Below are 17,787 nucleotides of genomic sequence, written 5' to 3'. Positions count from 1 at the left end.
GAACCGCTGTGATGAAGACATTCGTCTTACCTTTATACATATTATTACACTTACAACACAATTTTTTTAACTTGTTCTAGTCTTATTTTTCGAAGACCTGCCAACAGACATATGAACTATATTAAGTACGATAAGTTAATTGGCAATTATAGACCCGTGTTTAGCAACCACCAAACTTTCCCTTTAGTAGGAAAAGTTAACATAATAACATGAAAGTTAACATATAGTGATAAGTTAACATAATAACATGAAAGTTAACATATAGTGATAAACGATAACATATATCACCGATAGTTAACCTGCAAAAGGGGATATTCATATATCACCGATAGTTAACCTGCAAAAGGGGATATTCACTAGAAATGATTGAGGGCAGTACCTAATGCTAGGGAAGAAGGCATTCGCCCAGCCAAAGAACCAGGGACATCTCCCTGACTACTTAAATATGCCCTCAACTGATCCTTTTGAAGTATATAATTATTACATTGATGGTTATTTTTGGTGCCCGCTCGCCGACCTCTTTGCCTTTTTTAGTTCCTAGTGTGATTGTAACCATGCACATTTTTAAGATTTCATGGATGCACTGTTTGTTGGATTTAATCTAATAAATCTATTTGTGAGCACATATGATTAATCAATGTGTATTGCTATCTTTCAGGATAACCTACTAAAGTGATCAATTAATTTGGGTTAATTGGGTATTTAAATAAGTCATGGGGTTATATGTGCAGATACCAGGTTGTAATTGTGATTTGTTGAGGGGCCAAATTGCAAATGTACAACATCTATAAATAAGGGGTTATGGTCCCTAATCTAGGGTTACATTCTCTAATTCTCTTCACCCCCATCTAGAGAGAAATTCGGCTAGAGAAAACCCTAAAGTTAGAAGATCCAAAACCCATCTCAAGATTCCATCTATGGATTCAGGTATAAGCTTCAGCTCTATTGATTCTTGTTAATCTCTTCGAATTAATCATGGCTTTATGGTTTTAGATCTCAAGTTCTTTATTAGATCTAACAAGTGGTATCAGAGCCATCTTTGATTAATTCTTAGGGATTTAAGGTTTAAAAATTGGGTTTTTGATCTTAAATCTCTGGTTTTTTGGATTAAGATCTGTTCTCGGATGAACAGTAATGTTCGGATGAACAGTAATGTTCGGATAAACAGTAATGTTCGGATGAACAGTAACGACTGTTGAAAGTTTTCCGGATGAACAGTAACTAAAAAATCGTCGGTGAACAGTACCTTTTTGGAATTTTTGGGATTTTTCTTCGATCTGGATCAAGAAAAGTTTTCCCGATTCTAGATCTGTTTTTTTTTTGAAAATAAAAATCGAGGAATTTTTGGGTTTGGTCGGCGGCGGTTTCAGTTTGAAACCCTAAGGGTTCGTGCGATTAATCGTGGCGAAAATTAAGGAGGTGGTTATCTCAACCGAACTTCGCGTTCAGTTCTCAAGTGAGCATCGCGTTCAAATCAAACGAACCTCACGTTCGTTCTAAGATGAGCCTCGCGCTCAATTTAAACGAACTTCGCGTTCGTTTTAAGGTGAGCCTCGCGCTCAGTTCTAAGGTGAGCCTCGCGCTCAATTCAAGTCGAACCTCGTGTTCGTATTTCAGTCGAACCTCGCGTTCGTATCTCAAGTTGAACCTCGCGTTCATTTTTTCAAACGAACCTCGCGTTCGTTCTCAAGTTGAACCTCGTGTTCTTTTTCCAAACGAACCTCACGTTCGTTCTCAGACGAACCTCGTGTTCGTACTTAAGTGAGTCTCGTACTCAATACAGTCGAACCACGCGTTCGAAGTCAAGCGAACTTCGTGTTCATTATGGTTAAGCCTCGGCTTTTCATGGGTCCACTTTGGTATACTTAATTTATTTAATTAAGTTATGGGCCCTAATTAAGCTATGAGACCCCAAATTAAGTTTTTTTTAAGCTGTGAGACCCCAATTAAGTTTGGTTTTTAATCAATTATTTAATTCAAATATTATGACACTAAGGTATTAAGGTTGTCTCTCACTCCAATTGATTAATTAAAACAAGAAGTTGCCAAAGTAACCTCTCTTGTGTAGATTGTTCATGAGGAATGTGAGATGTTTTGTGTGTATGCTTTCGTGTAAATATTTAATCGGCCCAAAGGAAGGTTAATATTTATTAAGACTGTATACACATCTGCGATGATAAGCGTGTGACAATTATAAGGTTTACATGTGAATAATGAATCGATCCAAAGATAGTTTTATTATTTGACATGAGTTATTGTCAATGTTTGATCATTGCAACAAGGTATCACTTACAAGTTAATATTACTGTCCAAAGACTTAATATTAATGTTGTGCCAGATATCTTGAGATGGGATTCATCATTATTTGAATTTTATTGATTAATAATTATGGTTATTGATGTGAGCATTTTTGTTTTATTTCAGCTAATGCATCTGCCACAACAATTTCTGCTAATATCAACTCAATTCTCATGCTAAATGAGACAAACTTTAAGGTTTGGAAAGAGAACATATTAATTGTTTTTGGCTGCATGGATCTTGACTATGCATTAAGAACTGAACAACCCCAACCTCTCAATGCGGATAGCACTCCTGATGCAAAGAAGGAGCATGAGAAATGGGAGCGTTCAAATCGCATGAGTCTTATGATCATTAAGCGCGGCGTTCCGGAAGCCTTCAGGGGCATAGAATCCGAAGGGATTACTAAGGCTAAAGATTTCCTTGCCGAAATTGAGAAGCGTTTTGCGAAAAACGATAAGGTAGAAACAAGCACGCTTTTAGCTCGCTTGATTTCAATGAAGTATAAGGGCAAAGGAAATATCAGGGAGTACATTATGAAAATGTCTCATATTGCTTCAAAACTTAAGGCACTTAAACTCGATCTTTGTGATGAGTTATTAGTGCATCTGGTTCTGTTGTCTCTTTCTGCACAGTTTAATCAATTTAAGGTCAGTTATAACTGTCAAAAGGAGAAATGGACTCTAAATGAGCTCATTTCATACTATATGCAAGAAGAAGACAGATTGAAGCAAGATAAGACAGAAAATACTCATTTGGCCTATGCCTCTAAGGATAAAAGCAAGAAAAGGAAGAATGATAATGAAGCTGCTAAGGGTCCAGTTCAGAAGAAACAACATAAGGATAATCAGGGTTGTTTCTTCTATAATAAACCTGGACACGTAAAGAATGATTGTACAAAATATCACGTCTGACGTGCTACTAAGGGTACGTTCCTTACTTTGGTCTGTTCTGAGGTTATTTTAGCTTCAGTATCTAGAAACACTTGGTGGTTAGACTCTGGTGCTACTACTCACATAAGTGTTTCTATGCAGGGTTGTCTGAGCTACCGAAAGGCAAGTGATGTTGAAAGACACATCTTTGTGGGCGACGGTTAATCGGTAGATGTGGAAGCAATTGGGCATTTTAGGTTGCTATTAGGAACTGATTCTTATTTGGACTTAAAAGATACTTTTGTAGTACCGTCTTTTAGACGAAATTTGATTTTAGTTTCTGTATTGGACAAATCAGGTTATTCTTGTTCATTTGGAAACAATCAATTCAGTTTATCTTTTAATTCAAATGTTGTGGGAATCGGTTATTTGAGTACTTATGACAACCTATATTTGCTTGATACAATTGCTTCTTATAATGAATCCTTGCATGTGGAATCACGTGGTACTAAGCGTAAATTAAATAAGAAAAATTCGGTGACATTATGGCATAAGTGCTTGGGTCATATCTCAAAAGATAGAGTTGAGCGTCTTATGTCTGATGGTATTTTGGATTCCCTTGATTTTTCGGACTTCGACATATGTGTTGAATGTATCAAGAGAAAACAGACCAAAATGAAGAGATTAGGTGCAAACAGATCTTCGGATGTCTTAGAATTGATACATACGGATATCTGTGGGCCATTCCCTACGGAATCCTGGAATGGTCAACAATATTTTATATCATTCATAGATGATTACTCACGTTATGGGCACCTATATCTTATTCATGAAAAATCTGAGTCTCTGGACATGTTCAAAGCCTATAAAGCTGAAGTTGAGAATCAACTCAACAGAAGAATTAAAACCGTTAGATCTGATCGTGGTGGTGAGTACTACGGTAGATATGATGGTTCAGGTGAACAACGTCTAGGACCATTTGTTAGATACCTAGAGGAATACAGTATCGTCCCACAGTACACCATGCCGGGTTCACCTAGCATGAATGGTGTAGCTGAAAGACGAAATAGGACTCTTAAGGATATGATAAGAAGTATGATTGCTCATTTTTCTTTACCAGAGTCTCTTTAGGGAGAAGCACTTAAGACAACAGCTTATATTCTGAATAGAGTACCTAGTAAAGCAGTTGCTAAAACACCTTATGAGCTTTGGACTGGTCGAAAGCCCAGTTTAAATCATTTACATATTTGGGGATGTCCAGCTGAGGCAAGGTCTTATAGGCCAAATGAAAAGAAATTAGACTCCAAAACAGTTAGCAGCTACTTTATTGGGTACTCTGAACGCTCTAGGGGCTATAAGTTTTATGATCCCACACTAAGAAATATTTTTGAGACGGGAACAACAACATTCTTTGAGGATGTTGAGTTTGGGAAGAGAAATAAGGTTAGAGACATTGCTTTTGAGGAGAAATTGGCTTCAGATCCAATCCATACAGTTACTTTTGATAATATTCAGGTTCCTATACCTGTTGTTGCTCAAGAAGTAAATCCGGAACCTCAAGATGACAATATTGAACAACTCCCCGTTCTAGAAGAACAAACTCAACAACCTCAAGAACCGTGTCATTAAGGAGATCCACGAGAGAAAGGAGAAATGCTATTCCGGATGATTATATTGTATTTCTCCAAGAACATGAGGAAAGTAGTGGAATGTTGGAAGATGATCCAATCAACTTCTCTCAGGCCATGAAAAGTTCTAACTCTTAACAGTGGATTGATGCCATGAATGAAGAGTATAAGTCTATGCAAGACAATAAGATTTGGGAACTTGTCCCATTGCCAGAAGGTGCAAAACCAATTGGTTGTAAATGGATTTTTAAAACCAAACGGGATGCAAATGGTAATGTGAAGAGGTATAAGGCACGTCTTGTGGCTAAAGGCTATACTCAAAAGAAGGCATTAATTATACAGAGACTCTCTCCGGTTTCATCGAAAGACTCTTTCAGAATAATCATGACACTTGTTGCTCATTATGATCTTGAGTTACATCAGATGGATGTTAAGACTGCATTTCTCAATAGAGACATTGATGAGATGATTTATATGGTGCAACCAGAAAACTTTGTGTCAGGAGACCCAAAGAATATGGTCTGTAAATTAAGGAAATCCATCTATGAACTCAAGCAAGTTCCTCGTCAATGGTATCATAAGTTTCAACAAATAATTATCTCGTTCGGTTTTGAGATGAACATTGTTGATGACTGTGTATATCACAAGTTCAGTGGGAGTAAGTATATTTTTCTGGTTCTGTATGTCGATGACATATTGCTTGCCACTAATGATATAGGCATGTTGCACGAAACCAAGAGATTTCTATCAAAGAATTTTGAGATGAAAGATCTTGGGGACGCCTCTTTTATATTAGGGATCCAGATACATCGAGATCGCTCTCAGAGTATTCTTGGATTATTACAAAAGAGCTATATCGATAAGGTACTTAAAAGGTTTGGCATGCAAGATTGCAGACCAGGAGATACCCCTGTTGCTAAAGGAGATAAGTTTAGTCTCAATCAGTGCCCTAAAGGTAACATTAAAATTCAGGAAATACAGAAGATTCCTTATGCTTCGGCTGTAGGAAGTCTAATGTATGCTCAGGTATGTACGCGTCCGGATATTACGTACATTGTCGGGATGTTAGGCAGATACTTAAGCAACCCTGGTATGGATCATTGGATAGCAGTCAAAAGGGTTATGATGTATCTTCAGAAAACAAAAGATTACATGCTCACATACAGAAAATCAGAACAGTTAGAGGTCATTGGGTATTCAGACTCTGATTTTGCTTGATGCCAAGATAGCAGGAAGTCTACATCTGGCTACATTTATATGCTAGCAGGAGGAGCTATATCATGGAAAAGTATCAAACAGACACTAGTAGCTTTCTCCACTATGGCAGCAGAATTTATATCTTGCTATGAGGCATCCAATCAGGGAATATGGCTGTGAAATTTTGTCACGGGACTGCGTATTTTAGAAAATGTTGAAAGACCACTAAGGTTATATTGTGACAATAAATCTGCAGTAATGTATTCCAATAACAACAGGAGCTCAACTAAGTCAAAACATATTGACATTAAGTTCCTGGTTGTGAAAAAAAGGGTACAGAGTGGACAGATATCCATAGAGCACATTGGGACAAACTCCATGATAGCTGATCCTCTTACTAAGGGATTGCCACCCAAGGTCTTTCATGAGCACACTGCTCATATGAGTGTGATATTATTTGAGGATATTATGTTTTAGTGGGAGTTTGTATTTATGGTGCTTTATGTTTGGTTGTATTGTCTGATCAGAATAAAGTATTCAGTTAAGACACTCTGCTACATTATGTTTGGTTTTAACCTCACTAAAGGAGGACCAGTTAAAAATAGACATGTACTGATCACATTGCATGTAATTTTCATGCTGCACATCCATGATTGATCTATGTCGTTTGATTGTATTGGTATATGTGACCATTGATGGGTCGAGTCACGATAAATGTGACGAAGGCCGCTTTGATCCTATATTGATATAGTCAATGGACGAAATTGTTCAGAAATACCTTTTCAGTGATAACAATTTTTGAGCTCATAAGGTTATACACAATTTAAGGAATCATATGGTGCCCAAGTGGGAGATTGTTGGATTTAATCTAATAAATCTATTTGTGAGCACATATGATTAATCAATGTGTATTGCTATCTTTCAGGATAACCCACTAAAGTGATCAATTAATTTAGATTAATTGGGTATTTAAATAAGTCATGGGGTTATATGTGCAGATACCAGGTTGTAACTGTGATTTGTTGAGGGGTCAAATTACAAATGTACAACATCTATAAATAAGGGGTTATAGTTCCTAATCTAGGGTTACATTCTCTAATTCTCTTCACCCTCATCTAGAGAGAAATTCGGCTAGAGAAAACCCTAAGGTTAGAAGATCCAAAACTCATCTCAAGATTTCATCTATTGATTCAGGTATAAGCTTCCGCTCTATTGATTCTTGTTAATCTCTTCGAATTAATCATGACTTTATGGTTTTAGATCTCAAGTTCTTTATTAGATCTAACACTGTTCTGCTATTCTGATGGTATACAAGACAATACTCTAAAACAAAATATAATTTCTAGATGGTTGAAAGGGTATCAGGTTTTGCTTCGGGAAAAGACTGGAATATCTTTTCCTTTCTCAAAAAACATTAGATCATGATCATAGTGTTATGCTCTGATACCACTTGTTGTGCTTCGAGGAACCAAACCAAACGCCGAGAGAGAAAATGCCAAACAATCCAAAAATAATGGCACAAACACAAACAACCAATTTTACGTGGTTCGACAAGTTACCTACGTCTATGGGGCAAGAAGGGGATGAGTTTTCACTAATAGAGAAGGAGAGTACAAACTGAGATTACAAATCACTCAAAACAAACCAACGAATCTCACCAACAAAGCTCTCGATCTCTCAAACAATAACCCTAACCAATAGCTCAGAAAGATCTCTCTTTTCTGTGCTCCAATAACCCCAAAACAATCCCGAAGGAACCCTAAAACATGTGTTTGAATTTATATCAAACACCAATCACAAACAGAACAGGAAACCGCAATCAGGTCCAAACCCGACACGCGGTCGACCGCACTTGACGCCGCGGTCGACCGGACAAAACGACAGAGCCCAAAATTCAATTACAGTGTCTGGCAGTCGGCTGTCGAAATCGTCGCGGTCGACCGGCAAAAGATCCAGAATCTGTACCAAGTCGTGCATGTTGCCGGTCGACCGTGCTAAAGCTCGCGGTCGACCGGAAAGCACCCAAATGTCTGTCAACTCTAAAAATCCTGTTCTTCTCCAATGTTTTCGCTGTTTCTACACAGTGTATAAGAAATTAGCAGTATAAGCTATTACAAACAATAAAAGATTTATCTGCACTTGATGACCATGCTATCCCTTTCTTGGCTAGTTTGATGTGAGATTTATGCTTTATGTCCTATCCCTTTACTGAATCTCATGGTATCCATAAACATTTGTTTTTGTATTTGATTTGATTTCAAGTAATTGTACTTGCTTGCGTGTGTTTATGTTTTTAGCTTTTTATGCACATTTCATTAAGCTTCAAATCTGTTTGGGACTACTTTATGCAAAGGTTTTTGCAATCGAGTTGTGGGTTGACAATGGATATCAAGATAATCTTACAGTAGATACACCGCCCTTTTGACCATCTGGAGAATCCTCCAGCTCAAATTACATGGACATGCAGGAAGAAATTAGCATTTAAAATTGACAATGGTGAGGTTTGAGGTCGGAGATTCTTGAAAACCTGGTGCTTTCATATCGACGTCAAGAATCACTTTTCACAAAAAGCTTAACCTGTTGAGCTATCAGTTAACAATGCATATAAACCTAATTAATGCAAATGTGATTATAGCCGCTATAGCGCAATTTGCAAATCAGAATGTTATACATGCTAAGTATACACCATTGAAACAAATGTTAGCTAATTCGCAATAGGTATACACGGATGACGGATGTCACCTTTTAATTCTCTGAAGACAGAACAAACATGAGTTTGAAATAAATATTTCACAGAAAATAAATATTTCACAAAACTTTCACTTCGAAGGAACGGCTTAGAGATAGTATATTACCGTTAAGACAAAATATATCAATAGACTTCACAATCTTATTTTGGTTTAAGCTCTTTATCACTTTTAGTAAAGCTAAATCCTATATGCTCCTGTGATATACCAACACATTCTTGCTTATACTGTCTTTTATCTATTTGTCCGACTTTTATGTTGTAAAAGCCTCAGAATATAATGTTTCAGGATAAATTTGATTGCTGAAATTCTTGAGAATATTTTGACTGCAGCATCTTCTGGGAATATACCACCATATGTGGCCAGTTACATGCGCTCCGAGTTCTAGCTTGAGTACCTATATGAAACCATAATTAACACAGGGAGTGCGCGCCCTGTGAGTTTAATCACTTGTCTTGAGAGTTGAGGCCCTAAAAAGGATGGTAGAACTTTGTAAAGGGGGAAAGGCAAGTGCCAACAAGCAGCACCATTATCTCTAAAAGTCATTGTCCTTACTGAGAAAGATGTATGATTTGATCCAAAAAGCCCCTCTTTGTAAGTTGGTTCTCCATTTAATTCTCATGGGAGGGAATTTTGAAGCTAGAAGATTCAAGCTGAAGGTTATTGGTTCTTACAAAAGAGTACGTTAGTCTCATGAATGTGTCGCTCATCCAATACACCTAATCATACAAGGTCTTTCTTCCTTTTCTTTCTTTCTTTTTGAACACTACCACCACTTTAGTGACGTCTCTCTTTATTCAGGGCAAAGCTCGAGGCCATATTCATCTTTGTGACCAATAATATAAGCTCGCACTATGATAAATAATCAATATGTAATTTTATTACCATTAAACCGTTGGCAATTATCTTAATTTTAGCCATAAATAGAAAAAGGCATAAATAAGTAAGAGGCAAGTGGTATCCTTCTATATTTTATGTGATCAAAGGTACATGAATCTTTTCTTTTCATAAAGTTTCTCTCATGTTTTTAATTCACTTTGAGAAGGTCCATTCATTACAAGGCAGCATGGAAGGACCTAGAAATCTGTTAATAAATTATTTTATATATATATATATATATATAAGTGGGAGAAGAGCTGACAGCTTTTCTCCCCCGTGAGCTGACAGATTCATGACATGTGGGACCCTTACTAGTCTCACGGGGGAGAAGAACTGCCAGCTCCTTCTCCGGCATCCTCTATACACGCGCGCGCGCACACAGATATATATATATATATATACACACACACTCACACTCACACACAAAGGCTTTATCATAGAATCTTTTATGCTCTTGGGTTTAAAATATCTGATGTGGATTCATTTTCATATAAAGAATTTACTGAATGCAAATGGGTATAAATTAAAATAGTTGCGGTCAAATGTTGGATATGGAAGATTTTTTTAGTTCATATTCCTTTTTAATATCGGCGCTGCTATCTCGATGTTCGCTTGTAAATTATTATGTATTTCCACTATATGCATGAAACTTTATGAAACATGATGAAAGCCATTATTTTTACTAAGGTTTTTACCCAAACAACAAGCGGCCATACCCAAACAAAAAAATTTCCTGCATTTTTGGGTGTTCTGCCTTGGCTAGTTGTTCCCGGTGAATAACATGCCTCCTTTCCACATCTACAGCCACATGTAACCCTATTGATGTGTTCATTTCTATGGAAAATGCTGATTCAGTTTTCTGAACATATATATGTTATCTAGACCCTCCTGATTAACCAATTAAACAAAGTACCAAAGCATCAGGACCGGTCCGTAATTTCAGACTAAAAGGGAGTATTTTGCAATAAGCCTCTTGCTTTGCCAGCCGTTGAGGTCCAATCACCAGCTCTTTTGGTCTTTTGAGAGCTAAAAGAAGCAGGCAAGAGAATTTAGAGATTCTGCAAAATTCCCTCTCTATGCTCCCACAATTAAAGTAGTAGTACTTTTTGCTACTGCGCTTGCTCTCCTGTTCCTACTCCTAGCATCTTCAACTTCTTTTATTAAACCCACTAGACCGGTTCATTAGTTCACTCATTGTTTGTAAACCTACAGCCAGGGTAATTGATATAAAAAATAGAAAAGTTGGTTGTGTGTACCAAAGGAGACAAATCTACTGTAGTGTGAATGCACCTGAATGTCATATTTATTTATTTATTTATGCACATTGTTTCCTACAGTACTGCATACTTATCAGTCCCTGATTGTTTCCTCATTTAGTCCACTTAAGGATCTCTTTTATTAACATAGCTGCAGTGATAGATTTTTCTTCAAACTTAATATTTTTTTTACCACTTCAGAATATGTATTTGTTCAGAAGAAACACTTTATTATTTCTTTAAAGTGAAGAATATTCTTCCCAAGCTCTAAGGACCTGTGGATCATCTTCTTGGTACAGATAGAGAGTTAAAACGCAGTACAAGGACTGCCAAAGAAATCATCTATGCTAGTAGTACCTCGTCCAGGTAAGCTCAACAGCTCGTGTTGTTTTTTTTCTGGTATTTCTATAATCCATTGTTATTTGTACTGATCAATATTTCTTCGCACCACATAAATGTCACAGTATTGAAGGTTGACGCTATTGTAAACGCAATCTGCTTTAGACTTGATAGAGTTGTGCTTGGTAACTCATATTGGGTTGGTAGTCGCAAACTTGTGGCAAGGTTGGACCAAAAACTGTCCGACAGACTTTGTACCAAATCTTCATCTTTGTCGCAAGATTATATTCAGTTGCATGCACATGCAAAGGTAAATGCGTATCTTGGACATGTAACTTTATAGATCACCATTAGGATTTGCCCCACAGTGCCCCGGGATACGAGGATAATTTAGGAGATATTACACCTTCCCTGGGACGACATAAAAGCCTTGCCTGTCTAATTACTTCTATTGTTCTCAAGAACGATAAATATAGAACAAACATCAAATAGAGCCCATAGAGGTAACCAAAATATAGTTTATGTTCCTGATTTAGTTTATCTGATGATCAGTCATGTGAATCTGATTATGTTTTACGATGTCTGTCAGCTACCTAATGCAACCCTCCTTCTTTATCCTTGCCTGGGAGAGACTGTGCTAGCCATAAAATAAAGCACAACATTGACGAAGTTGTTGTTGTAGTTCAATTGATGCTCAGTGCATTCGTTTTTGTTATGGTGTTTTCAGTCGTCGAGTACTGCCCTTTGCCAGCAACATACAGATGTCCCCCTTACATGCACCACTCAAACCAAATTGACGGTCAGGGCAACTAAGGATCCCAACTTAGCCGACCCGCCGAGTCAACGTCTGCTTAGGCCGACTCGACGGGCGGTACTTGTCAGTTTTCTTGTCAAAGACGACTCGCTAAGAGCCTATTCGACCAGTTATTCGACGCCTCGCGAGGTAGCCTCGAAAGACGTTACTTCTCGGCCAAGCCAAAGGACGACCTCAGACTCGAGCTTCTCCCGCTGATAGCACGTCGGTGTCACATTTAATGCTTGACAGATGTATCATACCTCTAGCCCCGATAGTCTTCATGACTCATTGGACCACGTCAACACCGTCATACCTCCAATCACTTCGTATTAAATGCTGAGGTGATCTGTCCTCCACTTGCCGACCGACACATGTAAAGTAGGTGCTAACGCAGCTGCCAACCCATACCTATTTACAACCATCCTGTGCTCAACCGAAATGACGGTTATACCCTTTTAGCACCACTATAAATAGAGGTATTATTCTCAACATAAAAGGGAATTTTTATGCTAAGCAACCGAGGGAGGCTATTTTTCCAAGCAATATCTGATAATTATACTTCACTACACTAAAGAATTCACACGATTTTTTATTTTTCCACTCAAGTTCATCAACTGACTTGATCGTCGGAGATACAACAGGGGAACTAAGCCTCGTCCTCTCACGAGTTGCTACTTGTGCAGGTTGAAGCTACTCAACTAAAAACCAGATATTCGGAGAAATAAGCGACCCCTAAGCAACCTCACCCCCACCATATATTTGATTGTTTGATTATTTAACATCAACAGTTTCATATGTCATTACATATGTAACCTCCTTTCTCAAATTTTTAATGAATAGATATGCACTCTAAGTAGGAGCCTTTATGTCTAGACAAATGCGTTCACACAGTGAGAAAGAGAGCTTCAGCAAGAAGATTAAGAAAGTAATAGATTTACAAGAAAGTAATTCAGAGGAAAGTAATCTGAATGAGGCTTCTTCCTTTTTGAGGATGGAAAAAGTGATGAAAGAGGTGAGCCTAAAGTGAAGGGGAATATATTAATGTTGGGATGTCGAAAGAATGGATGGGCATGTGAGAGGTGAGTAATTCTCTCCCCCTGCTTTGTGCTTCACATATCCACTAATTTTCAAAACCCTAATCCTAATCTTTTTCGCAAAGCAAAACACGACAAATTCCCTACTTACACTTGGATCTTTAATCTGAGATGTTGGAAGGTAGATAAGATTATCTTTTTAGGATTCTAAGGCAGCCACTTTAAGGTCTGAAAACTAGATGCTTATCTTTTATTTTGTATTAGTCCTTTAATCGCCCTCTGCTTTTTTCCCCCTCTCAAGAGGAGGATGTTGGATTATGTAATTTAAAGCAAGGAAAAGGGATTCCTTTTCAAACCGCATCACCATGCATGAAAAGTTGAGCCCTTTTGATATTTCTTAAGGAAGATTGTGCTTTTGCCTTCTAAAGTGGCTCCACCTTTGTAAAGCTCTTAAGTTTTGAATCACACCTTAAACCTCCTTTGTTTTCTTTTCAATCTGATATCAGTCCTGTGCACCTCATGCCATCATTCAATTGGTTTTCCTCCCTCCATGTAAGTTGTGAGCCTCTATGATGACAAGATTGTAGGCATTCAAGTGCCTGTGCATTTTGGCAGCCCACTCTCATTCTCCAATCAAACTGTGTCCTCAGTTTATATATAATATATATATATATATATATATATATGAACGCTTATCAAAGGGATAAAAATAATAAAAACTGTTCCTGTTTATGTCATTGGTTATTGATGTAGACCCTGTTGGGCGACAAGTGTCCTCTTGTTTATAATTAAAGTTTTAATCATGTTATAATAATCCTGTAATGGGGATGGACCTATCAAGTTGATGGATACAAGGGGATGGAAGCGTACTCTACACCTAATGTTATTCTTCTTTCTATCAAGTAAAACTTTACTTATCCTGAGGAACTAATTAAACAAAACATACAAATCATTATAGTATTATAGTTAAATTATAATGAGTTACAATAATATATCAACTTAGTATGTGCACCACTATATGCATGTTCTTTCCAGGCAACCAATAGACTAAGGAATTTTTTGGGTAATATCGCGACATTTTTTCATGATTGTAGCACATTTTTGTAACTTTGAAATTTTGAATTAGGTACTGGTCAGTGTACATGGTTGGCAGCTTAGGTGGCTATTTCAAAAATAATATATCCATCCTTAAAATGACACAGGTAAGGAATATTTATGGAAAGTAAACTTACTTTGCTCTGTCCACCAAGGATTTGCACCAGTGCACCAGTTTGAAAGTTTTAGATGTGGGTGTCGCTACATTTTAATATCTACTTAGTGCCAGCATATTCATCCCATGACTTTAAGATGGCAAGAGTAGTTACTATCGTTCAGTCTAAAAAGTTGAGGATTAATTAAGTTTAGTTTATCTCTTTAAAGATAGTAAGGAGTCTAATTACTGGGCTTATGGTATTTTTCAAACCTCCTCCTTCGAGTCCTTCGTTATTTCTAATTTTTGTGAAAATATTCAGCTTGATCCTTCCTTAATTTGTTGTCTTCAGCCTTTTGGCTAATTAATTCTTTTTATAGTATTGCTTATAACATATCAGGTCATTACACTTCGTTAATTCCTTTTTTCTTTGAGTAATTACGATCAACTAATCCCACAACTCTCTTGGAAAGGAATCAGAGTTGCATGCTATTATAAATCAGATTCATTTGATAAGAATTTATTGACAATGTTTTACATAAATCTTTTTACAAGTACAGTGTGCATCATGGATCTGTTTCCTTTAGCTTAGCCTGATTACATAAAACTGTATATAAGTTTTGAATTTTTGATCAGTTACAGACCAATTATGTTCTTAGATATGATTTACATTTTATGTCTTATAATTTGCTATAGATTTCATTATCTGAACATCTAATGCATCCAACTCTAGCCAGCATCTTATGTGGGTGTATTCTGCCCCTTTCCCTCAAGACCATCCCATTTTTGGGCATAACGTGCACCTTCAATTACACTATTATGCATGCATTATCTTTCGTTCTCGACCTTTCTATGTGCTCATATCTAATTCAGAAACCTCATATATGATATTTGCTGAAATATCGACATGCCATTATTAATTAAACTTGAATAAAGATTGTCTAGTTTGGCCAAAAGGGATCTTAAAAGGAATCTAGGCATCGTTAATTACAGTTTAAGGCTAGTGGAAGAGTATACAAAACCATTATGGATTACATTAGGGGAAGCAAATATGCACCTTTTAATGCAAAAGAGATCTTTGATCTAAAATTTCTGGTGCCAAAAGAAGATAAGCTTTTGTGTTGTACATTAATAATGTTAATGAGGTTGGTATAGACGACCATGAAGTGTTATTATATATGAGAACCATGCACAATTCATCTAAAATGAATACAAAAAAATAGGGCAACTATCTTAAAGAAAAATAAAAAAGCTGTCTAATTATTCAAAATATGAAGATAAAGCCACAAATTAAACGTAATTAACTGAGGAAGCATATGAATTTTAAGATAATAATGATATCAGCAATAATCCCAACCGTGCAAATCCTTTAATTTTACTCTACAATGATGACTACAAAATAATTGTACAAGTATTTTCTAGCTGGTACAAGATTTCTTAGGCCAAGTCTTTTTTGTCATTCCAAAATTTACAGGAAAGAACTCAAAAAATAAAGATTGAGCATAAAAACCAAGAAACAAGAACCTTAAAACACATACTAAAACTCTTCTGGCAACTTAAAAAGGAATGATCTATCCACCGACTCAAGGAGCCCTAGATCACCAAAAGAGCAACCATCCACATCTTCATCAGCAGCACAAAGATTCAAATCCAAACAAGCGCCTGAATCCATCTCCTTCTCTGATTCATGAACTTTCATTTCCCCACTCTCCAGTTTCTGCTTCACGGGCGGAGAGCAAGCCCTTGACCTTGAGTCAAAGCTCTCACAACTTAAAATGATGATAGCATCACCAGTACTAATTTCCTCACCATTACAGCTGCCTATTTTCCCTGTCTCTATTGCTGCCTTGATACCCATTTGAGAGCATGAATCCACTTGCTCAATGTCTTCCACTAGGAAGACCCGATGTGGATTCTCACGGATTGCTTCACAAAATCTTTCAAGATAGCTATGACTTGCTTCTGACCTAGAGCGTTTATTTCGAATATCTTCAGTGGAACCAGACCTAATCGATGAGAAACTGCTGAGTTCAATTGAGACAAAATTTGCGTAGGAACTAAAGACGAGGTTTGCTAGCTCTCTAGCAATCTTCTCTTTGCCTTCAACATCACCACCTTGGAAAAACAGCCACGCCTCTTCCTTGTTTCTTGACAATTTTGACCTTCCTTTCTTCCTCATCATCCCGGATCTACATTGCAGAATGGTGCTGGCAATTTCAGGAATGATGGCATTCTGCCATGACACCTTTTCCTCCAGCGCGTTGCATAAAATTTTCAGGTTCTCAGCATTGAGCTCCTTAAACTTTGAGAAATACTCCATTTCCATTGTGTCGCTAGAAGAAGTTGAGTTAGGGTTGGGCTTAGGGTTTGAGCCAGGTGAAGTGGATTGTAAGTAGAACCTTGAGCTGTGTCCAAGTTCTCCGTCTTTAGGCTCTGGCATTAAGCAGCTCTGGTGTTCCCTCTGCTGGTGTTTGGAAAAGGATAGGGGGTGGAGAGATTGCTGTAAGGCCAAGTAGGGCTGCTGGTCATAGAAAGAAATGGAAGAAGAAGATGGAGAGACTGAAGAAAATTGGAGGGTGATCTCGGACGAATGATTTTGGTGCTTGTGGGTCGAGTCGCATATAGAGTTCCACTTCTTGCATAGTTCTTGCGTAGACTCCTACAGTAGAGAGAGAGAGAGAGAGAGAGAGAGAGAAATTTTAGTCTAAAGCTCTCGGTATCCATAGTGTTATGCATGCTAATATGAGAGGGCTTAATTCTGATAAGCTCTCCGTACCTTATTGATATTTGTTGCCCTCTCATTCTCTTCCTTGTACTGTTGAAGCCATGAAGGTAGATTTGAGGTGATCATTGAACCTTGAGTACTGCTTGAAACTTTAGAAAGGCTTCGAGCCTCGTTCTCAAATTTGATAGAGCAATCTCCACAACAGCTAAGCTTACTTCCTGCTGCATCTTCTATCAAAGGGCGCCAACTAGGTTCATCTCCGGGTCTCTTGCTTTTGGACAGGCTTTGTGAATCACTGGTAAAAGCATTAAAGAAGAAAATTCAATACAGAACTCTATTACCTCGAGATAATTCTATGTGATTTTTTTTTTGTGTGTGAAATTTTAGAGACACCTGAAGCAAATATATTACGAGAAAAAAAAACATAATTAGATGACCCAAAATTAGGTTTTCTTGTCAATCCTTCCAAAAAAAAAGTGTGCTTCTGAAAATAATTTACATTTCTTATAAATTCGTATCCCACCCTTACACATTGGAAAAAAAAATTCCAATGTTTTATATTGGTAAATTATTAAAAAGAAGAGAAAGTAAGGAAGAAAAAGGAGAGAATATAAGGTGCAACTTTTCACACTAAGGTCATAAATCCAAGCTTTCTTTAGAGAATCACACGGAAACCCACATCGCAAGCAAGTAGTTTCACAACCACAGATATTCAGCAAAACAAGAGAATACGAAGACGACTCAAAACTGGAAATTAAAAATTAACAATAAGAAGAAATTAAACAGGAAATAGAACCGATCGATTACCTGTCACAGTTGAGGCTCAG

At 37.3% G+C, this 17,787-nt stretch overlaps 1 protein-coding gene and 1 long non-coding RNA gene across 2 annotated transcripts in view; one reads left to right on the top strand and one right to left on the bottom strand.

The window, feature by feature from the left end:
* The window catches only part of LOC109823644, a 16,863-nt gene extending 5,620 nt beyond the window's left edge, over nucleotides 1–11,243 (top strand). Inside the window, exons 2-3 of the long non-coding RNA XR_002242430.1 lie at nucleotides 9,075–9,474; nucleotides 11,177–11,243. This is a non-coding gene — a long non-coding RNA (uncharacterized LOC109823644). The remainder of the gene's footprint in view (nucleotides 1–9,074; nucleotides 9,475–11,176) is intronic.
* The window catches only part of LOC109824130 (protein SMAX1-LIKE 3-like), a 5,387-nt gene continuing 3,194 nt past the window's right edge, over nucleotides 15,595–17,787 (bottom strand). The window contains exons 3-5 of the mRNA XM_020390657.1: nucleotides 17,768–17,787; nucleotides 17,012–17,255; nucleotides 15,595–16,894 (exon numbers count right to left, since the gene is read on the bottom strand). Coding sequence (XP_020246246.1) covers nucleotides 15,773–16,894; nucleotides 17,012–17,255; nucleotides 17,768–17,787 — 1,386 coding nt within the window. The 3' untranslated portion in view covers nucleotides 15,595–15,772. The remainder of the gene's footprint in view (nucleotides 16,895–17,011; nucleotides 17,256–17,767) is intronic.

Source organism: Asparagus officinalis, chromosome 9 (assembly GCF_001876935.1).
Source record: "Asparagus officinalis chromosome 9, Aspof.V1, whole genome shotgun sequence".
Lineage (NCBI taxonomy): Eukaryota > Viridiplantae > Streptophyta > Magnoliopsida > Asparagales > Asparagaceae > Asparagus > Asparagus officinalis.
Note: the sequence above shows the minus strand (reverse complement) of the source record. Positions and strands in the feature narration are given on the sequence as shown.